The sequence below is a fragment of the Lagopus leucura genome, unplaced genomic scaffold (genome assembly GCF_019238085.1).
Source record: "Lagopus leucura isolate 7727_CA_CO unplaced genomic scaffold, USGS_WTPT01 Super-Scaffold_100001, whole genome shotgun sequence".
Taxonomy (NCBI): Eukaryota; Metazoa; Chordata; class Aves; order Galliformes; family Phasianidae; genus Lagopus; species Lagopus leucura.
The window spans coordinates 36,880,301-36,906,130 of NW_024962262.1; the positions used below are offsets into that span (position 1 = coordinate 36,880,301).

At 40.3% G+C, this 25,830-nt stretch overlaps 1 protein-coding gene across 2 annotated transcripts in view; it reads right to left on the reverse strand.

Moving 5' to 3' along the window:
• Window positions 1-21,844: 21,844 nt before the first annotated feature.
• The window catches only part of NALCN (sodium leak channel, non-selective), a 199,240-nt gene continuing 195,254 nt past the window's right edge, over window positions 21,845-25,830 (reverse strand). For both annotated transcript variants that reach the window (XM_042867267.1, XM_042867265.1), the window contains 3 exons: window positions 24,502-24,651; window positions 23,729-23,846; window positions 21,845-22,648 (listed from right to left, as the gene is read on the reverse strand). In XM_042867267.1, coding sequence (XP_042723201.1) covers window positions 22,455-22,648; window positions 23,729-23,846; window positions 24,502-24,651 — 462 coding nt within the window. In that variant the 3' untranslated portion in view covers window positions 21,845-22,454. The remainder of the gene's footprint in view (window positions 22,649-23,728; window positions 23,847-24,501; window positions 24,652-25,830) is intronic.

Below are 25,830 nucleotides of genomic sequence, written 5' to 3' on the forward strand. Positions count from 1 at the left end.
GCTGACTGCCAGTAGGAAGGACCTCTTTTTGGAGATCCCTCTTTTTGGTGGTTTCTACTGCAAGGCTAAGATATGGGTGAGCATTTCATTTTTGATGGTCTCTTTCCACTATGATAATCTTTCTAACTATAAACCTGTAAAATGCTATCTTAACCATGCTGCTCTTCTATCTGTACATTTGTTAATTGTGCACCATCTATGTTTCAAAATCCTCTTGTGAATTGCCTTTTTTTCCTTTGATTGTGCTTGCATTTCTGAAGTGTAACTCTAGACCTGCTAAAACCTATGGAAGCCTTGTGTTTACTTGTCTGTTGACAAGTTGTCTTATGCAGTTCACCTCAAATTTCCCAACAAAGATCTAGGCTTTCTTACATGTTGAAGCTAATTTCTCATCACATAAACCTTCCTTCTCCCTTGCTATCTTCCTGTCTCATAGTTTTCTTTTTTTTTTTTAATGTTCTTCACAGGTGACAATGATAGTAGGTGCAAACATACACTCAGAACACAATAACTTCAGTAACAGATATTAAAAGCACTATTACTGGTGCTATGATCTGCTGTGTACTAAAGGTTTGTGTATGCTTCAGAGTATGATTAGCTATTGAAGCCATGTTCACAAGCAGAGACAAATGACTTGTTCAGATTGAGCACTCACTACTTTTTCATATTTGAATGGATTTTTTTTCTGTATTTGTCAGTAAATAATAGAAACATACTGAGTAAATTCATTAAGTTGTGGGGATAACATTTTATTCATACAAACCATCTTGGCACAAATCAAGGTTGTTGCTGTTGAGACAGAAGTGTCAACATGCAGAGAGGAATGCCTTATTAAAATCAATGGTTTCTACTCCATGACCTTTTTAAAAAGCATTTTATGTCTAACTTAAGATCTCCAAGCAGTTGAAAGCCTACTATTCAGATTACGTGTCTGCCCCATTTAATTCTTTTTTCTTCTTTCGTCTTGAACCAATTAGAAATCAGACAGGCTTTACTCTAGCTTTGAAGGAGAGACAATTTAATGGAATGCAAACAGGACCTTTTTGCAACAGCATCATATCCTAGTACTGAGGGTAATACAGGCAGTCAGTGACTAAATAATAAATCTGGTCTTCTTCCCCAGTGGGAAAAGTATTAACTGTCAGAGCAAGAGCTCAAGCAATGGGATGTAACTGTGACACTGGGGAGCTGTTAAGATAGGGCCTGGCATGCTTTCATAGAATCATTAAAGTAGGAAAAAGTCACTAAGATATTCTAGCCCAATCATCAATCCAACCCCATCGTGCCCACAAATCCATGTCCATCAGTGCCACATCTAAATATTTCTTTTAACACCTCCGGGGACAGTGAATCCACCACCTCCCTGGGCAGCCTGTGCCAGTGCCTCACTACTCTTTTGGAGAAGTTGCTTGTCCTAATATCCAGCCTGAATCTCCACTGGTGCAACTTGAAGTCATTCCCTGTAGTCCTATATGGGAGAAGAGTCTGACACCCACCTCACCACAACCTCACATCAGGTTGTTGCAGAGAGTGATAAGGTCTCCCCTGAGCATCCTCTTCTCCAGACTGAACAACTCCAGTTCCCTCAGTTTCTCTGAACATGCTCCAGGGCCTTAATGTCTTTCTTGTATTGAGGAGCTCAAAACCAAACACAGTACTCAAGATGCAGTCTCACTGGTGCCAAGTACAAGGGAATGATTGCTTCCCTGCTCCTGCTGGCAACACTATTTCTGATACAAGCTGGATTTCTTGGTGGCTTTCAGGTGGCTTTCTTGGCCACCTGGGCATACTGCTGGCTCACATTCAGTCAAGAGCCAACCAACATCTCCAGATCTTCTTCTTCCGTGCAGCTTGCCAGCCACTCTGCTCCAAGCCTGTAGTAGTACATGAAATTTGTGTGGCTAAAGTGCAGGATCTAACATTTGGTCTTGCTAAACCTCATACAAATGGCCTTATCCCAGTGATTTAGCCTATTCAGAGTTCTTTGTAGGGCTTTCCTACTGTCAGCAGATCAACACTTTTTCCCAACTTGGTGTCATTTTCCAGACCATGTCAGACAGAATGTGCCAGTTTCAAGTGCATGGAGTAACTCTAGGCTTCACATTCTCCTAAGCAAATTGGCAAAAGTTCACATTCCTCTAAATTATGAGTCTTAAGAAAATTCATAAACCTTTTGGGATTAAGCCACAGTTCAGGAACCTCAAAGAAGGCTGTTCACGGAAAAATGGATGAGAAAAAATAGGCAAAAAGCAGGAAATAGTTTTGCTTTTGCTAGAATAAGGTGGAGTTAGAGTTACTAGTGAGGAGATACAGTGCAGCAACCAGATGAAAGCCCATAGGAAGAGAGCTGGAGAAGGGCTGTAGTTTCTGCTGTGAAAGATGAACTATCTGCAGGGGAAAAAAGATTTGGAGATGAAAGGAGTTGGCCACACGAAGAAATTGGTTCTGTACACAACTTTGCCCCAATTGCTTAAGATGTAGTCTGGCATTTGCCTTTACAGTGGCATTACCCCAATTTTCTAAGAAAAATGCATGGAATAAAGGAAAAGAATGGTGATTATAGGGTTAACACTGCAGGGATTTTTTTTTTTTTTTTTTTTTTTTTTTTTTTTTTTTTCTGGTTCCATGCTGGGATGCTAACAGATGAAGCACGCCTGTTTCCATGTCCCTTAATATTTCAACCTTTTATCTTCTGGTCCAGTGAGAAAGTGGTGCAGAACTGAAATGCCACCCATACTGTGACAATTCAATTGTTGTTTTAAATTTAAAAAATGTCCTGTTGTTCATGGAAATGACACCACTAGAAAACCAATAGGAGCTGTTTGGAATTATTTACTTGCCTTAAACAAAGCTTTTTAGCTGCAGCAAATTCATGTTTCCTTTTTAAATATCTGCATTTGACGAGTTCAGCTGGATTACAATAGTGGAGGAGTCAAAGTATCAATACAGGAAGAAAGAGTCCATTGTGAGCAGTACAAGGTTGAAAGGATGTTGTCCAAAAATGTTGTTATTATTCCTTAGCCCTTTGTTGTACCTTAGACTATAAACACATTTGACACTAAAGGGCATACGCTAATCTGAACAGCTTGCATCCTTCTGCTTTTAAAGTGCATCAGTGACACATTTTGTTCTTTTGTCACCACTGCTGATTTTTGCATTTCCAACACTTTATTAAAGCACTTTTCCTGCAAGTAAGGAGGATGATGGCAAAAATGCTTAGAGTACATTGACCTCAAATTAGGCATCTCTTGCTGGCTGTGTTGGCTGACCAATGTGAGGGTGAGCAGTAGTGGTGACAAAGTATGGTCATTGTGCACATAACATTGAACACTTATTTGTATGTAATTCAAGAAATATGTGGCTTGGTATCCTGAGTATTTGGGTCAGAAAGTGTTGTTAAGCACTGGAATAGGCTCCCAGAGGAGGTGGTTGAGTCACCATCCCTGGATGTGTTTAAAAACAGTTTGGATGTGGTGTTCAGAGACATGATGTAGCAGAGGGTTATTAGTTAGGGTAGTATGGTTAGATCGTGCTTGGACTTGATGATCTTTAAGGTCTTTTCCAACCTGAGTGATTCTTTGATTCTATGAATCACTTGATTGTGAACAACTAGCAATGGGATCTTACAGTAAAACAAAACAGAGGTGGAAGAGGAATTTCCAACAAAATCACTAGTTACAGGAATAATTCCAAACCCTTTTATACACCATATCACTTACAATTGTGAATCAACTCTGCAAGTAAGGATAATTGTTTTTTTTTATAACACAAGCAATTTTAAAATTGCAGAGCAGGTAAATACATCACATTTTAAAATAATTGTATAATTTAAGTGTACTTCTGAATAAAAAGGAACTGATATTTATTTCACAGGCTATTATTTCTAGAACTGCTAAATCCTTTACAGATACATTGCACTAAGGGAAAGTCAATGGTTTATTGATGTATGCTCTAATTAATCATTTTTCTCTTTAACCAGATTTGTGTGAGCACCACCATTGTTCCTATTTTAATAACAGAAGATGAAAAATAGGTATAATTTAAAACAATAGCTTAGTATAGTATGTGAACGGGTGGAGAAAAGCTGACAAAATGAAGCAGACAAGCAGTAGTGAAATGATTAATTATATGTTTCCCCTCCAAAAAATAAAAAAATTATAATAAAAAAAAAAATAATCAATGGATTTGAGAATTTGGGGCTAAATTCAAGTAAATTTAGGAAAGATCAATTAGCTGATGGTGAGAAGGAAATAACAGTTTGTGGAGTGCCCTTGCTGAGCATGTAAGGACATCAGCATCCCAAGGTTAAAAATGGATGCATGAGAACCTGCTAGAAAAGAGTTCAGCACTGAACATGCATGAGGTCGAGTGTGAAAACTGTTTCCTGCTTATTCTGTTTTTTTTTTTATTTTTATTTTATTTTTTATTATTATTATCTCCAAGCAGAGAAGAAATCAATAATGCCACACAGTGCGCACTTCTGAATAAGAGCTAATCACCCCATCCTGGGCCCATTCACACAGGCTTTACACATTGCTAGTAAAATAAAGAAAAGAAGGGTCTTTTTAATCTATCACTACAAGTTAGGATCAGTATTTTAGTTCTTCTTGGTGCTGCTTTAGACACAGTCTATCTCATGGCAACTACACACCTGACAGGGTCGGAAAAGGTAATGAACAGAGCTATTTGGGTATAAAATAAAAATGCATCCCCACAAACTGCTTTTGGCTACAGCAGACTCTACAGGCACAGTGGTTGCATCCAAGAATGGAGGAGTATTTGCCCTAATTCAGGGAACAGCATTTTACCTTTCTCTACTGTCTCTGCTTCTCTCCCTCCTTAAGCAGGACGACTGTCTGTGGGAGCTGAGGCAGGGACTCATAAACCCCGTTCCATCAGTAAGTTCTTTTCAGTGTAGTTGATTCTGTTTTCTTCATTAACAAACATTGGTTTCCTTCGTTTTGTCTCTTTAGAGCTTAACTCTCCAAGGCTCTGCTCGTTTTCATTGTGCTGCTACAGATCATCAATAACAGCAAGAAAAATTCTGACAATAACACTAGCTACTTACCTGCTGCTCTGGAGCCAGCAGAGAAAACGTAAAAGAACAAAAGGAAGCAGAAGGAAGATACTCTGGTGGTTAATCCCTCCTTAAAACCCTTCTCTGCTGTGATGCCTGTAGCAACACCTGCTGGTGGTCCAGCTGCAGCTGGGCAGAGACCTCTGAGCACCAGGGGCTGGCAGCATCCCTTCAGTGCACATGTCTCTCATAAGTATCCTTCCCATTTACCCATTGCTGCTAAACTGGTAAACCACAGCACTGATAAAATGTGAATGCGCACCTATACATTTCAGAAAACCCTCCTGTCACAAATCCCAGGAAGATTTAGTCCCACCCAATCACGCACTCACCTTGGCAATGGTGGTTCCCTGGGTGCCCCCCTCAGCTCACCCAGCCACAGAAGTAGCCCAAATTCCCCTCAAAGGCATTTCAGAAATTGTTACTGATAATGTGAGCAGATGTCTGATACGCCCATGTTAATATGTAGGCTTGGAAACACAGTGGCTGCAGAGGTTTGCTCTCTTATTTTGTAGGCAGAACATAAACTGCTTAAACTTTTTATTTTTAATTGAAGTAGTTCAGGATGTAACTACCATGGCTACAACAAAAGGCTTTTCTGGAACAGACCCCTTCTGAGACTCAGAAATATTTGTCTAATTACCATCCTAAATGTGTTCACAGCCACTTTCTACCCACTGATTCTTGCACTAGTGATGTTCATTAGCCTGAATAAGAGCTATTTCACAGGCGGCAGCACAGGGGCCCTGGTGGGGAGCCCCACAGCCAGACGGACTTGTGGGCATCTCAAATCCATTTTTCAAGGAACTCTTCAAGGCTCAAGAAATGGCTTGGTGAGAGAGCTGCACGGAAGACAGATTCTCAGCTGGTGGGGGAAACTAGCAACAGTCAGAAAGATTTCTGGATGAAAATCAATAAATGCTTTATTATATAGGATTTTACATACAGTGGAACACAGTTAGCTTCACTTGAAAGTGGAAGCCAAGTCTTTTTGGCAACTATCCTATCTTCCACACCTGATGTAGGATGGCTTCCAGAGTAAGAAAGAAAATCTTCAGAAGAAAGCTGAAACTTTGTATTTTGCTACAGTAACTTAGCACTTATTAAGTGAAAGGAATACACGTGTCACTTCAGTTTGCATGCTTAACTCAGCAAGTAACGCTATACCAGTGTAAAAGCTTTGTCCCAGGAGGGCCTTTATGACAGCTCCTGGAACTGTAAGAAGTGAAGAAGTGATCTGTGAACTTTAAAAGATCTGTGAACTGCTCATGTTTACTTATCATGCTCTTAGAAGGCAGTGAAGACTAGCTCTGCTACCAGTCAGCCTCATCACCAGAACACAATCTGCACCCCATTGCTGTGACCAGAAACACCTGAGGACTCATCAGCTCAAAGAATCTGAAAATGGTCACCAAAATTCCTTATGCTGGCACATCACATCTCTCTTCACAGAATCATAGAATGGCCAGGGTTGGAAGGGACCTCAAGAATCATGAATCTCCAACCTCCCCATGCAGGGCCACCAATCTCCACATTTAATACTAGACCAGGCTGCCCAGGGCCCCATCCAACCTGGCCTTGAACACCTCCAGGGATGGGGCATCCACAGCCTCTCTGTGCAGCCTGTTCCAGCACCTCACCACTCTCTCTGTAAAGAACTTCCCCTGACATCCAACCTAAATCTTCCTTCCCTCAACTTAAAACCATTTTCCCTTGTCCTGCAGTTATCTACTCTTCCAAAGAGTTCTTGTCTTAATATGTTCATCAGCTGAAATGATTTGTTATCCAGCATGGCCAAAATACAGTTTTCAGGCTTCTGGTAAGATATCTTCTTGCCATTCATGCCATACGGCTAAATAATCTTGAAGCTAATTGTAGCAACAAGTTCTGATTTGATTGACCCAGGCTAGGGATACCACCTTGTTCAAGTTATCTCCAAAATTTAGTGTAAGGATTCAAAGTTAGTCGAAGTTTCTTAATCTAGAAGAGTTCTTCAGGCATAAGCCTGCAGATGCCCTTTCAGGTACTCTATCTTGTATTATCCATCTTGGATACATTTTCAGTTTTTGCATGTGACAAACTTCTGGTCATAGCATCCAGTTTTTGTCTGTATTTAACTGCTAAACAAGAGGACGTTCTTCAGCAATTTTTTTTCTATCTATGTTATAGCTTTCTCAACTCTTTTTGAACATTTTTCCACTTTCCAAAATACTCCAATAAACGGTTTTGTGGATTTTTTTACTAAGTTTGTAAGGAGTGCAAACATTCACAGTTAGTTTTGTTTTTTAATTATTGCCTTTAGAGTTCTCTGATGACTTTCAGATTCTTGGGAGCATGTTATGCCTCTGGCAGACTTCCTGGGAAATTTATGAATGCAGCAAGCTTCCAGTTCTTCAGGGGCTTTGGAGAAACTTATATGTCAGCATAACAAGAATGAGCAGCAAGCTGCTGTAGGTAGTCATGGACCTTAGAAGACTGCCCAGGGATGGGAGGTTCTGGAAACTACTAACATTTATACAGTAAGTTCTGCTTTTAAAATGCAGACAACAATGAAAATAGTTGCCTGTGGAAGTGAAAAGATCAAAAAGAATGAGCAGAACTCTGGAAATATATTTAGGTGTATTGGTTTTTATTATCTTGGGCAAGGCAAGTGAGCAGGCTAATAAACAGTTTTACATAAGTGCACATAACAAAATTAAGAGATGTTCCTGCTGAAGGCTGACTCCTACAATTTCAGATTTATATGGTAGGATTTGGGTATAGGGAAGAAGTTTTTTACAGTAGGGGTGGTGAGGCACTGGATCAGGCTGCCCAGAGAGGTGGTAGAAGACCTGTCCTTGGAGACATTCAAGATCAGGCTGGATGTGAGCTCTGAGCAACATGATCTATCTGTGCATGCCCCGGTTCATTGCAGGGGGTTGGACCAGGTGGCCTTTAAAGGTCTTTTCCAACTCAAACGATTCTATGATTCTATGACTTGTGTTGCCAAGTCTTTTTGAGGAATGGACCGTTTGAGCTAGAGATCCAGTTTTAAGAACAGAAAAGATTTTATGCATAGATGTAAGGCGCCTTTCTTTCAGAAATTCAGGAGCTTATTGAGCAATTATGTTTCAGGCTGCTGCACGTCACTGGTAGGCATCCCACAAGATAGCTCATTTTTTTAATGTGTATTTTTGCATGTCAGATGGAGTCCATGGCTGGACTTGAATGGTGAAGTCATACTTTCACATGGGATTCTATGATGAGGATCTGTCTGTCGACTATTGCTTAGTGGGGAGGACAACATGGTATTAGGCTGTTGTTGGGAAAACAAGGGTTCAAGATGAGTGAGCTTCTTCTGAACATGGGACAGTGTAAAATACCCCAGACACTTCTGTGTATGAAATCACATAGCAAGAGAACCTGGAGCAAGGAGGGAGGCAGAGCCCTTGTGACAGAGGTGTGTGAAGCACATAGCACCTAGGGAAGTCTCCCACCTGGCAGCATCATCTGGCAAGCTTGTTAAGAAGTGATCTTATCACACTGGCCTGAGTCAAATTTAACATCATAAATCCCACTCTATAGAGGAGTAATACACAGCTACTATATAGCCATAGTCACATGCCTCTAGCTAACTGTAAATTAAATCGTTAACCAACCTTGCCACTTTCCATAACACAGGAGGCAGAGGGTGACACTGGGTTATGGGCATGTGACATCTTCAGCACTGCTTTGTAGAGCTGGTCTTGGCAAGAACATTCCCAGATGTCTGTGTACATGATGGCTATGCATCATGGGGTGGGCATATCCCTACAACAGGATTTTTTAAAAATATTCATTTCCTGATGGAGTTGGGGCTCTCCATGCCAACAATGGTGTGGCCCCGGGCTTTTCTTTGTAAGACTTTAAAGATTTTAGAAATTAAAGTCCTTCAGGCAAAGATCCCCCTTTCTGCCTGTTTTTATACCACCGAGGAGACACATTGCTTTTGTGTGATTTCCAGGTGAATATAGAACAATGGACCTAGCAATTCTTGGAGAGGAGGGCTTTCTCTGAAAACAAGGGGATGTTAAAATAATTATTATTTGGAGCCTGAAAGGCTTGAATTTACATAGTTGTGGTCATTTTAAAGTAAATCAACTTCGGAGTTTGTTTTAACTGTATTTTTTCCTCATTCATCTCAGCAAAAGAACAGATGGTCAGGGCTTTCATGTTCAGTGGTTCATATTGCACTTATGCTTACATGTCCTGCAGTGCCCCACATCAGTAGGAAACAGCACTAAAAATAATAAAAAAGAAATTCAAATATGTTTTTATGTTGTATTGTTGTTTTGTCAGTTGTTGCTAGCAGAGATTCACTGTAGAAGAGCAGCAATTAAAAACTGCTGGATTGACTTCAGGTCATTTTTAATTATTTGTAACACTAGCAATGAAATGCTAATTCCAAACCACCATAGCTAAGTCTTACCATCACAGCAGAAACTCCTGTGAAAGAACTTCCAGTGATATTATCACTGAGATCACACACTTTGTTGCTTCTGGGAAACTTAACACCCAGGGAACACAACTAATAGTGACTCAGACAATTGTATATATCAAAGGAAAGGCAGCTTGGGCACTAGATCAGGAGGCAGAATTGGACACAGAGAGAATAGCAAATGCTTGGAAAATCGCTAGGACATGCCAGTGAACATGGTTAGGAAGGGTGAGCAAGGCTCCATTTGTGTTGATGGTGACATGGAGAGAGATGTATCTAATGGAAAGAAGAGATGCAACACCTTTTGAGCCCAACCAAAGGCAAAAGAGAGCTCTCACTACTCTGTTTGGCCAACGAGGAGTAATTTGCACCACAAATCACCAAACTTGTTTCTTGGCAGCTGACTTCTGCAACTTATAAAACAGGGTGTGTAAGAAAAGCATCTTTCAAAAATGTAGAGGCCATGCTTTCAGTTCCTGAATAGACCTTGCCAAAGGTCACTGGGTGCAGTGCAATTCTTTCAGGCCCTTTTCTTTATTTTTAGATCAGACAGGTTTCTACTGGTTTGACCCAGTCATTGTTCTGCTTGATCAAAGTAAAAAGGCAAAAAGCTTTTCCACTACATGCCACATATTGTGAGAGCTTTTGTTCCCCACAGCACAACTAACAGCAAAAGGTTTTCTTCAACTTTATAAACATCTAAATACTATATGTATATTAATTATATTAAGCATTATAATAATATAATGGAAATAGAAAGCAAATACGTTCCCTAATGGGAACGCGCTGATCAATACTGACACATCTTACTCGTACTACTTAGCACTGCAGGAGCCAAACAAAAAGACACAAATGCTATTAAAGGATTTTTTCCACTCAAGTATTTTAAAGTTTTTCTTGTAGCTGCTGCTACAGATCTAACCATAAAAACAGAAGATTGGCTATGCTGAGCCAAGCTCAGGATCCAATATCCTGTCTTTGGCAGAGAGCAATAACAGATGCTCAGAGAAAAAATGTAAGAAATAGCGCATTTATGGAGTGATCTTTCCCTTGGTATGCACTTGCCGTTTCCAGCAGTAACTGTTTAAGAGTTCCCTGAGCCAGCCACGGCATTCAGACCATCACATTTAATGAGGGAGTCCTCTCGCTGGGCTGTCACCAGGTTGTTGTAATTAGGTCCCGGGTAATTCTCTGCCAGCTGGAGCTGGGCAGCCTTCAGATGGCTTCCAAACAGGATTCAGAGGGGCACCCCCAGGGGCAGCCCTCCTGCCTGGCATCCTCCCATGACAGGGGCATCTGCCACTCATGTGCTGCAGGCTGACAACCACCAGCACGGCCTCCTTTGGGGGGTGCAGGTGCGCTGCCCTGCACTGAGGAGGTGCCTGGGGATGAAGCGACAGTTAAAAGGAAAACAAAAATTAATAGGAAACTTGAGCATTTTCAGAAGCCCTCTCAGTAACTTTTGCTGCTGGAAAGCTGTAATTTTTCACATTTTAGGAGAAAGAAGTAAAGCCTGTGCACACTTCGCTATGATTTACTGAAGCTCAGTTTACTGAGCATCCTGCTAACACCATCGCTATGTTCCCATTGTGAAAGTGCTCACCACCCTCAAATGGTTTTACAGATTTGTGTAACCACTCAAGCACCAGTTATCTATCCAGGGTGCTGGTTGCCTCTGATCTGAATGGGATCAAGCTTTCTGGCTGGATGTGCTTGGACTATGACGGTGGATCCCCAGGAGAAAAAAAGGATCCAAAAAGGTAGAAAAGGAGGATACCAATTTACAGATATTTGAATTCTGGAGCCATAGACCAGTTGCATTTTGCTCAAATAGCCTGTGGTCAAACTTTGAGAAAGCATTAAGCACTGCTGTGCTGAACTTACCCCCATTGTCCTGCAATAGGGATTCCCCGTGGCTGCCTGTTACTGAGTTGCACCTTTCTATATTGAGTTTTTCCCCTTACTCTGACACACTGTGTAGATCTGGGACATCGTACTTTTACTCTTCATGATGCAGGATTTTTGAACTTGATCACATCAGGTGGCCAAAGCTGCAATACATTTGCAAACTCTTCCTTGAGTTTTAGAGAATTGGAAGCCTTACAATACAATGTCATAATGGAAAACCACATCTATGTAAATGCTGATGGGCCCAGTCCTTACAGATGATTGCATTTTTGGGAATGTCCAATTGATCCAACTGCAAGAACCAAGAACTGAGTATTGTGAAGCATATGAAAAGTAGAGCATTCAGATACATGATTTACCTCTAGATAAGTGTTCAGTGTCAAGGAACTGTAAAATCTTAGAATGGTTTGGGTTGGAAAGGACTTTAAAGACCATCTGGTTCCATCCCCCTGCCATGGGCAGGGACACCACCCATCAGACAAGTTGCCCAGGGCCCCATTCAACCTGGGCTTGAACACCTCCAGTGATGGGGCATTCACAGCTCCTCTGCACGGCAGTGCCCCACCACTCTGATAATGAAAAATTTCTTCTTGATATCTAACCTAAATGTCTACTCTGCTAATTTAAAGCCATTACTCCTTATACTATTACTACAATATCTGAGAAAGAGTCCCTCCCCAGCTTTCCTGTTGGCCCCTTTACGTACAGAAAAGCCACAGTGAGGTCTCCCTGGAGTCCTCTGTTCTCCACACTGACCTGTCTTCACAGGAGAGGTACTCCAGCCCTCTGAGTATCCTTGTGGTCCTCCCTTGGACCTGTTTGAACAACTCCACATCCTTCTTGTGCTCTGGGCCCCACAGGTAAATGCAGAACTCCAGATGGGGCTTCACAAGAGTGGAATAGAGGAGGAAAGTCACCTCCTTCACCATGTGCCACTAGTGAACATTTGCACAAAGGCAGATTATGGAAATGTGAAAGATTTGGAAGATCCTTCTTGGCCCCACTATCAAGGTTAATTAGGAAAAACTACAGCAGGAGGCATACTTGACAAATACAAGCAGAAGCAGCAAGCACGTTAGATTTGGAGGCAGCCATGTTAGTGGAGTTTCTTTCTGCTGCTTATGCATTTAACTGACCTCTCTCAGTTTTACAGCATATCAACATGTCACATCTAGAGTGCTTATGTATCATTCATTTGACCAATACTTAACAATGACAACAAACTTGTACTGCTTTGGTCTGGTTTCCTTATTAGAAGGAGAGCACTTTTACTGAAGAGGCTCACACTTGAAAATAAACCAGGTTGTTGTGGCTCCAGCTATTGGTTTCATTAATGCCCCTGGCATTAAGGCAGCCTGTGATACCATGCTATACCACCATTTGCAAGAGGGAAGATATTTTTTTCTGTAAGTTCTAAGGAATTCCTTCTCCCTCTGATATTAATGGCACAATGTAGTATACACTCAGTTGCAGATGTTAGTAAAGATAATTCTTCTGACAGTTAAAGCTGTGAAATATCAAACAGCACTGCCATTTGCTTTTCTCCTACTTGGAAAACTTTCCCTCCTATTTCTGCACCTCAGCTTTGGGGACAGCACTGTGCCTGTCTTCCTGGGCTGCTCAATATCATATTGAACAGTCTGCTGGAGATGCCTCTGAGACAAATGCTGTCACTAATTTCCTAGCCTTGTTCAGCTGATGTGGTGAACCAACTCTACAGAGAGAAACAGTGGTCCCAAGCCCATCAATAACACCTGTTGTCCTGTGGGGACCCTGATGGCCTTCACCACAGGGCTGCATGTAGTACCAAGTGGCACCTCTGGCACCTGGCACCTGGCCTATCAGCCCTATGACTTTTATATGAGCTCACTCTGGACTCCAATATGACTCTGTGTTCGCAGCAGCCTGCTTGTATCATCATCCTGTTATTATCAGGATGATGATAGACATTACCAGCATTTGCTCTTAGTTTCAACCCCACTCTGTTCCCAAATAAATGCTGGGGAAAGATGAAAAAGAATGATTGAAGGTTTTGGTCTGTTTTGTGCTCCAGATTACACTATCCAGAACATAGAACAGAAAAATCTCTCTGTTTTGTAACCCTTCTCATATTGCACAGAAACTGAGTAGTGCAGGAGATGTTTAGCCATAATGCTAAATGCAATGGGCAAGCACAATGGCAATTGGCAACCAAACCCTCACTGTGAGGTAGCAGGGTGCTACATGGCTGCATGGCAGCACCTGGGCATCACTACACAGTGCACTTGCAGCAAATTTCAGATGTGGATGTGTGGTGAAGCTTTTTGATTAATTCATGTGCAGTTCAAGTCAGCAAATCCCTTGGTAAGTCAGCTTACCTTGCAAGTCTTTCAATATAGCATGAAATCCCATGTTTCACGTTGGATGAATACTTGAGCTGGAAGCCCAAAATTACTCACCAGTAATGTCAAGAAGAGATGTGAGCTCGCATCTGAATGTGAGTGAACTGCAGCTCAGCAAATCACTGCACACAGCTGAGTGGGGTACTTATGTGAGCATGTGTGTAGTCGATCAGAAAACGTAAAATAAAGTACATTAGCTCAAAGGGCCCATTAAAGAGGGGCACCACAACTTCACTGCAGCCAAAGAGAAACTTCACGCTGATTTCAGTGAACACTGAACACTATCCTGTGCTTTTTCTTCCCTCTCTCTCTTGCTATAAAAAGCACCATGAAGAAGTAAGACCAAACACGCTCTTTTCATGTTAAAGTACAGAACAAAAGAAGCACTTAGAAATATTTCCCCAAATGATAAACTATCAGTCAACAAATGTCATCTGTAATGGTGTCTCTCATATAACCATAGCTTTTAAGTGAACATATGCTTACAGTTATGTAAAAAGAAAATACCCCAAACCAATCCGGACATGGGAATATCCTTAGTTCATATTATTGACCATAATTTGCCTTCAAAAAATTAAAAAGTGTGTTTATTTTGTGGTATAATGTTTCTGACATTCTTAGCTACTTGGTTCTTTAACTGGAGGGGCTGGATTTTGAAAATGATGTCACTTTGAATTTTCCTGGGGGTAGAAATATGAACATAAGCTGCACTCCAGCTGACAAGCAAATATTGCAATTGTTGGAGATGGAGAAAATAAAACATTATTGGTAATGTAATTTTCTATTATAATATCTGTGCACATTATACACAAGTGGGAATTCTAGTGTCATTAGTTTCCCCAAAAGTCATGCATCTATAAACAAAATAAAGCAGCTTTCTGGTAAGTACTACAAAGTTAATGAAAAGTCCCTTGTCATAAAATCATGATGAATACTGCTTATCATTGTGGTATCTAAATGCTCTGCAAAGCAAAAAAGAAAAGAAAAACAAAACACCAGAAAAAAAACCAAACCACCCACTAACCCAAAACAACAAACCGAACAAACAGACAAACAAAAAAAAGTATTCTGCCACAAAGATGAACAGCCTACTAATATACTGTGCAGATAGGGAGTGTAAAGCAGCGTTAGCCCTCTAGTGTTAGAGAAGTGTTCACATTCATCGCAGTTCAGTGATACCTTAGTGGAAGGCTGAGCTGCTGGAAACTGTTGACATGTCTTAGGCATTTCTATCTGCCCAACTCAGGAGGAGTACAACATTTGGTTATAAGTCTGTAGGATAGACAATATATCAAAATACATTGCTGTAGCTGGATTGGCACAGAAAACCAATAGTGTAGATTGTACTAAGACATTTTCCTCCTGATTAACAACACTGGTTAACTTCAAAGAAGATGTTACAGTAGCAATCCAAGGCCAAAGCCAGCAGCAGTTGTACAAACTCTGTCTGAACAACGAAGTAAAAGGGAGACCTGGGTTCCTCTTTCTGAGGGCACACTGCAAGGGGTTTCACAACCATGGGATACAACTCTTGCTCCTGAATGTTCCGTGGGCCCTGTTTGGTGCTTGAGAGGTTGCAGAGAGGATGTGCTCCATGGTCTGTGGCGTGGCAGGAAGCTTTTAGATGTACAAAGCTGCTCATACTCGGCAGCTGAGCAAAGCAGAAGGAGAAACGCACAGCATGGTCTCATCCAAAATGCATCCTGGAGGATAGTCCCAGAAGGAATTACTCAAAGTAATTGCTGTGTCTTATCACAGAACCATAGAATCAAAGTGGCTCAGGTTGGAGGGGACCTTAAAGATCATCTAGTTCCAACTTGCCTGCCATGGGCAGGGCTGTCAACCACTAAATCAGGCACTAGATCTGATTGCCGGGGCCACATCCAACCTGGCCTTGAATGACTCTAGGGACAGGGCATCCACAGCTTCTCTGGGCAGCCTTTGCCAGCGCAAAAAATCTCTGAAAATGAAAAATTTTCCTCTAAATCTACTCTCTTTTTAACTTTAAGCCATTCTGACGTCCTAAGACTATGTAAAAATTCTATCTTGTTCCTAACTATAAGCTTCTTTTATGTATAGGAAGGCCAGAATAAAGTCTTCCCTGAGCCTTCTCTTCTCCAGGCTGAACAAGCTCAGCTCCCTCAGCCTGTCTTTGTAGGAGAGGTGCTCCAGCCCTCTGACCATCATCATGGCTGTGCTCCAGACCAACTACAACAGCTCTGCATCTTTCTTGTGCTGGCAGCCCCAGGCCTGGATTCAGTACTCCAGGTGGGGCCTCACAAGGGCAGAGTAGAGGGGGACAACCATCTTCCTCTCCCTGCTGGCCACTCCTCTTTTGAGGCAATCTGGTATACTGTTGGCCTTTCGGGCTGCAAACGCACACTGCTGGCTTGTGTGCAGATTTTCATCCACTGGAAACCTCCAAGTCCTTCTCTGCAGGTCTCAAGAGCTCTTACAGAGTTCTCCCAGTTTGTTCTCATATCATATTGCCCCAACCCGGGTGCAACACCTTGCAATTGGCCTTGTTCATGCTCGTTAGGTTCATGTGGGCCCACTTCTCTAGCATGCCCAGGTCGCTCTGGATGGCATCCCTTCCTCCTATAGTGTCAGCTGCATCACTTAGCTTAGTATCATCCTCAAACTTGCCGAGCATGCGCTCAATTTTACTATTCAGGTCATTAGTAAACATACTGAAGAGCATTAGTCACAAGATGGACCTGTGAAGAAAACCATTCATCACCAGTGGATGCAGAAACACTGATCACAACCCTCTGGCAGCAACCATCCAACTTATTCTTTATCCAATAAATATTCCACCCTTCAAATCCATCTCTGTCCAATTTGGAGATATGGATGTAGTGTGGGACCATGTAAAAGGCCTTGCAGGATCCAAATAGTTGCCCTCCCTTTGTCCACTTATGTTGTCACTCCATTGTAGAAGGCCATTGGTCGGGCAATTGGTCTTGAAGTAAACTGGCTGGGGTGGCTTACTTATAGAGCTGGAACTGAGCTTAGCCAGAGATCCAAAGATAAACCTGCTCTGAACAAAGGCTTTGCAGCCATATAAGTGAAGAAGCAGCTTTTAAAATCAGTTCAGTTAGCTGATGTGTGAAGCTATGGGAGGACTTTTTCCATAAGAATAAAACCAAGGTTATTTGGTTTTTAATGCAGTCAATAGAAAAAAAAAACAACTTTAAACTGAAATAAGCATTTCCACAGGTATTCAACCTTATTTAGAGAAATCAATTTGCCACAACAGGTTAAGTTTAGCTGCTGCAATTGCATCCTGTAGATAAGCCCTTACAGATACATAGTGAACTGATGTATGCATATGAAGCTGAAACACATTTGTAGGCCAAGGTCAGAGAAATGCTCTTGCCATTACTGATCCAATTAAGATGAAGGTTTTAATACTTGGATTGTTAAACCTGGAGCATTTGACAGAGCTCAGGAAAAGAAACAAGTGGGTGAAGCATTATACCAGCTGAATTCAGGCATCATGCTTTCTGGTGGGAGAAGAGCTGCTTCTGAGCAGGCGTGCTTGAGAGTTTCTTTTTACATTTAAAACTATTCCCTGCATCAGTCCCTCGGGAGCACCCACAGTACAAGAGTGCATTAAATGCACATTTAGCATCACAGATTTGAAAGTTTTTACCAAACTTCACATTGCCCATGGGCTGCTTGTGGCTGCCTAGGCACTGCAGTGCTGTAGGTTTCCTTTCCACGGTGGAGTGACCAACTGGGCTCAGCATCTGGGTCAGTGTTTGGCTAAATCCCTTTCAACAAATACAGCAATTTTTTTTTTTTTTTTTTTTTTTTTTGGTATGTGTGTGTGTGTGCAGCATGCTAATAACAAAGGCAATACTTCTTTTTTTTCTCTGTCATTTTTTTTCTGTATGACATTATGTGATGCCTGATACAAAAATGTATAGGAAAGTGAACAAGTGGAAATACCTGGCAGAGTTTTTCCGCATGGTGATTATCCATGTGGAAATGCAGTTTTTGGCTGACCAAAATACTGATAGTTTTAAGTTAGAGATGGCAAATAAGTTCTGGTAACATTTTCAGCTAAAAACAAAAATCGAAACATGAAAGCTGAGCTGTATTTCAACAATGAGCACATTAAGGAAATGAATCTGACATGAACCAGTTTGCTATCAACCACAGCAAAAGATTTCCTGAAACAGAGCAATGTCTACTGAGACAGTGGAGGCTTGTGCCACTTGTGGCTGCTGTTCCAATTCAGAAATGCCAACAGCTTTTTAGGCTGTATGATAGTCATTTTTTTTTTCCTTTTCTACAAGTATTTAGAAATTTATTGCACTCCCACTAAGCCATCCTTCTGTGAAACAAAATTCTCTAGGTGCCCAAGTAATTTGCATAAATTCCTCAGTGCAGAAATACTATTCAGGTAAATGAATGAAACCTCCAATGGCACTAAAATACCTGTATAGACAGAAACCTGTGGAAGTGGGCTAAAATGACACTGCTTGCACACTTTGCTCGCTGATGGGTTAATAACTCGGTGCTTAGAGATTCTTCTTTGAAACAATGGGCAACAGCTGCTAATGCAGCCTGACACTAGTGCCCTTGGGAGAAAGATGAAGGTTAATTGAATTTTAGTGAGGCTCCCTTTGTTTTGCAGAGCAATTGAACAAACCAGGGCAGCCAACTTCCCAGCATCACCCTATGCATTGCTGCAAGTTCATCTATAGTGCAACACAACTGCCTTCAGTAGAGGGGATGGATTAGGCTTCCTGAAGATGAAATCACTGAGACTGAGCTAATCATATTGGTAACACTGACAGACGTGGCCAGAGCTTGTTTTCATCAGTGGAAATGCTGAGAGAGGAGAACAATGGCATTCTGGAGGGGGGGCTTAGCATAGATTTTGTTTGCTGGGGCTCCAAGTGTGCTTTTACAACAGCACGAGATCTCAACACTTTTGGAGATGCGTGGACATCCTTATCTGCACACCAACAAGAACTATGGGCATGTTGTAAGTAAAATAAGAGAATGAAAATGATTACTGCCCCAAAGTCACTTGCTTTTGGCATCCTAATATCTGGCTTCTCTGAAGCTGTGATACTGGTCTTTGTATATAGACAACACTGAATGCAGTGTTATTTTGAAAATGTTCAAGCCTGATTGGTCCTTATTAGTTAAAATGATGTTTTTTCAGCTTGCCAGACAAAGTGCACTTTATGCTTTTAGCTCTTAAATCAGTTGGATATTGTCCAGTAGCAAATGGTTTCAGATTATCAGTTTCTTCATTATAAATGCAACTGTCTGAAAAAGGACTGGTCTTTGCTACTGAGCTACATCTCTGCTGTGTTCTCAGACTTCATAGTATCACAGAGATGTTTGAGTTGGAAGAGACCCTTGAAAGCCACATAATCCACCTCCCTGCAATGAATAGGTACACTCACAGCTAAATCAGGTTGCTCAGAGCTGTGTCCAGCCTGACCTTAAATGTCTCCAGGAGTGGGACATCCACCAATTCTCTGGGCAACCTGCTCTAGTGCCTCACCACCCTTATTGTAAAAAAAACCTTTTAGTTACATCTAGTCTAAATCTCCTCTTTTAGTCTGAAACCATTTCTCCATGTTGTATCACAACAGACCCTGCTAAAAAGTCTGTTTCAGTACTATGAACCATGTTTTTCACCACCCAAGCTACCAAGAGTTCTACAGTTTGCTTCCTATGAAACAGAGCAGTCTTTGGGGTAAGAAGAGGTCTAAATACTTTCTTCTTTTTATCTTTATAGGCTAGTACTGAATTTAATTCTGTGGGTTAAGGGCACTGTAGATAGTGATATTCCCCTCGCAATTTTTGTTTGTCTAGGTTCTGTTCTTGCTTGAATGTTTCTTCAAGGCTGTCTGGATGGACTGATTTCCTCATTCTTCCCTTGTCTCTCTCCATTGCTTGTGCACAATGTTTTTGAACTCCATTTCTTTGTCTTCATGTGCAAACGTGCAGTGGTTGCTCTGCTGTGGAGCAGGAGGTTATAACTTCCTCTAGTCATGCCAAGGGTATCATACTGACAAATTTTTCATCTAAATCTAGTTCCCTGGGTGCTCTAGTGTACATTATTTTCATATTTATGTAACTGCATTTCACTTCCTGCATTTTCGCAAAAGCAAAATGAGGGAGTCAGCAGGTGAGCACTGCTTTCATAGAACCAGCTTGCACATTAAATTAATGGCCTGGGGATCTCTGGTGTCTTGTAAGGTGCTGGAAGGCAGGCTATTAAACCTCCACAACCCCTCCACCAGAAACTTAAACACATACACCAACATGTTCACATCTAAGAACTAAACCAAAGAGAGTTAAAGAGAAATAAAAAAATGACTATTTAGTCCCATTGGCTGAATTTGAGCCTTGGGGAAGTACCCCTGAGGTCAGTCAATGGAGTTCTCCCCCAAAACCCAAGAACCCCCAATTAGCAGAGTTTGAAAGAGCTGCTTTAAAAAATCCACTACAAACAATGCACCCAGGCACTATGCAGCATTATCACAAGTGAGTTAGACATAGCAAATGCAGGTAGAATGAAAACCAGAGGGAGGAATATTGCTTAAAGCAACTCACTTTTATTGACAGAGTACTGTAAGGCAAAGAAAAAAATGTCTGCCAGGTTTTTTAAAAAGAAGATATGCAGCAAGAATGATTCATAAAGATCTGCAGTTCAATATATTATTGAAGTTTCAAAGATACTGTCTTATAAATCCAATATTATTTTCTTGTCACATGTACAAAAGCCGAACTTAAGCACAGAACAGAATACAAAATGATGGATTTGCATGTGAGGTTTTGTTGATGGTTCATAATCTAGCCTGTAAACAAGGGAATGCACAGATTCAATTACATAGATTACAGTTGGAGTTGACTAGATTTAAACTTAACTATACCCCAAAGCAAATAAAGAAACCACAAAATACAGATGTGCTCAATATGACATTTTTGAAAAAATCTAAACAATGTTAAACAATACACAGAGAACAAAACACTGACAGATGCCAAGGAAACTGCATTTTATGGCCAAAACTAATTTTGCATTTATGGAGAAGGCATCTGTGAAAACAGTTCTGCATTCTGACCACCCTATATTAATATTTTGGCCAGAAAACATTACAAAGCACTGGCTTTTGTCAGCTTTTTAAAAGATATGTATTTTAAGTGGTGATAAATGTCAGCTGTGGGCCTCGTACGAGATCTCACATCAGTCCATGGTAGAGCAACCTATCATTTCCATAGGAAACAATGGTAACAGAAAGGTCCCAGGTATGTTAAAAAATCCAGTCAGCGGCCAAGCTATAAAATCTGCTATCTCTCAGTTCTTCCCTGAGGGAAGGGCAAATTTTCAGCCCACGTTTTTCAGACAGTGTAAATTCTGAATGTAACAAACTGTGTGCAGCACTGCTTTTGCGGCATCGTATTGTTTCTCCGCCTCCCTATCTGTATAGCATTGGCCTTTCACCAGCAAAACTTACAAAAAGGACAGCTGCTTTTTTCACCAGTGGTAATTTAGCATCATTGCTGCTTCATAAAATATAATGCTAACATGTAAGAATGTAATGCATCAGGGTAAAAAGGAGAAAGATACTTAACCACAGTATTGTGTCATGTTTTAGCAGTGCAGGGCTGTACTGTGAGTAGTATCCTGCGTAAGTAAAATTCACTTCTACCTATACAGGCAAAACTGAACTGTATTTGAAAAGCCATACAATACTGCTCTTTAATGAGAACCCCCAAGATGCTAACTTTCATTGCACAGACAAGAACAAAGTTATCTTATGACTACACAAGGAAATGGGATCCAGCTAACAGGAGAATAATGATGCCATACATATATGTAACCAGTACAATCTGAAAATGAAACATTAACCATATTTGTCATATGGAAGTATTTTGCTGGATGCTTCAATGCACAGTTTTCATGTCTTTTTTTTTCTTTTCCTGTATGAAAATCAAGCTTTTTGCATAATTAACAAAAACACAAAGATATTTACATTTTAAATCCAATCCTTCACCTTCTGATTTTAAAGTGAGTTAACCTGTATCTTGCATATTTTAAAAAAATGTCCAGAAAAAAGCTTAGATTTGTAATTCAGAATCTGTACTTTGTAAAAATACTTCCCTTGAACATGAAGTCAGTGCTGACCTCTTCAGGTCATTTGTGAATAACAAAATTCTTCTAAAGAACTCTTAATAAATAAGAACTGAAGGAAAACACAGAAAGAAGAAATACATTACCCCTGTATTGTAAAGTGTTGCCATTTTAAAGCACAGCATAGGTTGAAGAAAAACAGATATGCGTATATCAAAATGCATTTTCATTATATACCTACAGAACACAAAGTCCTGTCTCTGCTAAAGGCAATACAGTCTCTCTGGCTTTATTGGTACTGCTATTGTATATACGTTTCCTAAAATACAGTTAATACCTATAGAGATGAATTTAATTTGTGTAAGAATGTGCTATGTTTCATACAGCAGTAGGATAAGCATTTGAAAAATGTTATGATAATGATTTTAAATAAATCATACATCACTTACAGCGTGTTTGATTCTAAACATAGAAAATTAGATTGTACTTGAAGTGGGTGTTGTTCCAATATGAGTTAAGTCTCTTTCAGATGTCAAGAAGGTCCTCCCCACTTTCATCACTCTCCACAGTTAACTGTCTTGTCCACCATTTCTTGACTTCAGATCCACAGGAAGCAGCATCAGACATGGGATTCATTTTGCATCCAATAGATTTCACTGTTAAACATCCACCAGAACGCAGGTTGACTGAAGACCCAGGATGGCTTCTTGGTTTGGGGGCTATGAAATTAAATAGAAAGCTCTATATTAGTTTTGCTTCTTGAACATTTTTGCTTGGAATTCAGGTATACAGAACTAACTGGAGTAGGGTAGCTTTAAAATACTCCAGCTGCTCACCCTGCTCCCAGTCCTCTGCTGGCGGAGCAGCTTAGCTGAGCAAGGTTTGACTTCCTTCTGTTGGGGTAACTGGCATGATAAGTCATTTCTTACCTGCTTAACTGTGAACTAAATGGTTTAAGTAATATTTACATGAGCTGTCATGCTAACAAAATTGTGAAAGGGGTAAGAGCCAGAAAAACAGAGGGAAAAGAGTATTTCTACCCCCAGAAAGTGATATTTGACAACGGCATAGGGGTAGAAGCCAGTGCAAAGTACCAAGATGGTTTATGGAACACAAAAATGCACGTGTAAGCATAAGAAAAACACAGTTGAGCTCAATGATGACATTCATGATATTTGTTGGACACTTACCACATACTTGTCTGTACTGTGCATGGACATACCTCTACTTTTCTGAGGCTGTCACCAAGGAACATTCAAGATTCCTGTGGCCACTATAAGAACTAAGGAAGTGAACACCTTAAACTCCTCATTTACACTTGGAAAACATACCCAGTTGGCTGCAGCTTGATGATCCTTTCTTAACGTGTTTTCTCTTTAACTCTTTGTGTTCCAAGCATATGGCAAACATATGGAACACTACAGACCTCAGTTCAAAGACTCTAAGATAGTGTATGAAAAATAAAATAAAAAAAAACCCAAAAACCAAGAAATCCTGCAAATGACCATATTTGGAAACATCTTCCAAGCTTTTTGAATTGGAAGGAAGGAGAGAGAGCTGTATTTCAGCACACTTGAGGGTCAAAAAACTCTGATGTGGATGCAATCTGCAGACAGGAGGTAGGACAGTGAATTATGAAGCTTCTAGTTTTGCTCAATTGTGTGTTTGCATCTCTGACACTCTCTAACATACTTTGTCACAGTCTTGTTATTCTACAGCAATGTTTTATCACAGTCTTGTTATTCTACAGCAATGTTTTAGAGTTTAGGGAACTCTACTGATACACATTTTTCACTCACATGATGGCAAACACCGCGGTCGAATTTTCCACTGAGGTTTCCCAGCATCTGCAGAGTCCTGTCGATAGCCCCCTCTGTCAGAAAGTGTTGGGCTAAGGAGTTGTTGCTGGCTACTTGTCTGAATGGAGGAAAAAAAAAGAATCTGTTAATGATCCCCACTGCAAGGGGGTAATTCCAATAAGGGTTATCTAGCCTTTCTATTCCATTTCCAAGCTTTGCATACAAGTACTAGCAAAAGGTAAGGCTTTCATTCCCTGCTGCCCCAACAGTCCACAACTAAAAGGACAAAGAAAAAAGAAAAGACCACTTGGACTCAATTCCATTATGCAGTCACACTAAAACATATAATGTAGCTTTCAGACTTCCACAGTGGAAACCCTTTGTAGTACTTTCTTCATTTCTTACCTTGGAAAGCTCAGGCTCCTACTCATAGGACCCACTATGCCAAATGCTCACTCCCAGTGTAAACAATTACAGAATGCGTAACAGGAAAAATTCAAGTTCCTGAACTTATAGAAAATTCACACTAAAGCTGAAAGTTGGTGCTGTAAGTTAGCCCTTTACAGTGCTAGCAAGACAGCTAAGCCAGGGAATTCCTGCCTTAGGCTATCTTGTCTTTACACCTGAAAGCAAAGACCAGAGCAAAGTAAAATATTGCCTTCAATTTTTCCACTGAAAATAATGTTTAAAAAAGAACAAATAAGAAACATGGTGGTTTTTGTCTTTGTTTTTTAATTTGCTTTGAGAAGCTGATGGTCTCCTGGTTAACATACCTCTGGCTGTGCACTGTTATCTTGATTAATAGCATTCATATCTTCACTTGGCTGCGTTGTCTCAATGCTGGGAGGATTCAGAAATCGGCTCAACTCCTGCTGTTGACTCTCTCGTAGACTATGAATAATGCTGCACGATTGCTGTTGTTTCTATCAAGGTACAATATGTGACAAAAATGATGTTCTCATTGGCGTATGTCAGTGTTCTTATTTTTTTCCACTCAAACTTTTAAATATTTAACCAAATATTGAGTGCCAGATGTGGATTCCAGGTGCATCAATAAAGCTTCATGTATCAGGTGGCCATCATTTAAATAAAGTGACTTCCAGCATATGTCTGGCCTTTATGCAATACTTGAAGGATAACATTTACAAAACACATTAAGTGGAAAATGAGTTGCTCATAATAACCTAGAGTTTGAAAATATGTGAAGTTTTGAATTTAATTGTTAACATTTCTCCCAAAGAAGAAACAAGGTAGAGATTCACTAAGATTTACATGAAGGCAATGAAAAAATTCAGATTGCTTTCATGGACTTTGGAACAGGCTTCCAATAAGAATGAATAAAACAGCAGTGGAAACCTTGGGACCGAGTATAGACTTACAGTACACATAGAAAAACAAAACCACTGCCATTATGATCATACAATCTAATTTGCTTTTAAATTAAACTAAACAGCCTTTAGGAAGGGTTTTGCTTTCCTGGGTAGTTTTCACAGACTTCCTCTTTAGAGACTAACAAGAGAATTAGAAAATATATCTTAACTTCCATAATTATATTCACTTTATAAAAGGTTCATATAATGTGAAATGATCTGAACCATATTACGAGAGTGGAATGAACAGCATATTTAACACAGTGTAATTCAATATCATAATGAAATGAACAACTGAGTTGAACAAACCCAGAATTGAGAGCTGAGATTAAATTTACTGTCATTACTGTTATAGAGATGGAACCAAAATGTAACTATCAATCTGGATATGCCTTGAACACTCATGTTTCAGCTTGAACGTATATTACACTCATATCATCCAGTTAAGATTTTATAAATTTGCAAACAGAAAAGGCCAGATCTCATAATCATAGGTCTCTAGAGAGAACCTAGATGCACAAGCTTACAAGAAGTAAACTTTATAAAAATAATAGAAAAAAAATATGCATCAAAACATGGACTCAGTTTGCCTCACAGCAAATGAAAAATCACTGATCAAAACAGCTACGTTTAGACCTTTTATATAAAGATGATATTTTCTAATGAATAAAAGAGGAGAATAACTGCAAAGGGCAATTCAACATTCCTGGAAGTATTTAACATACATTTCAT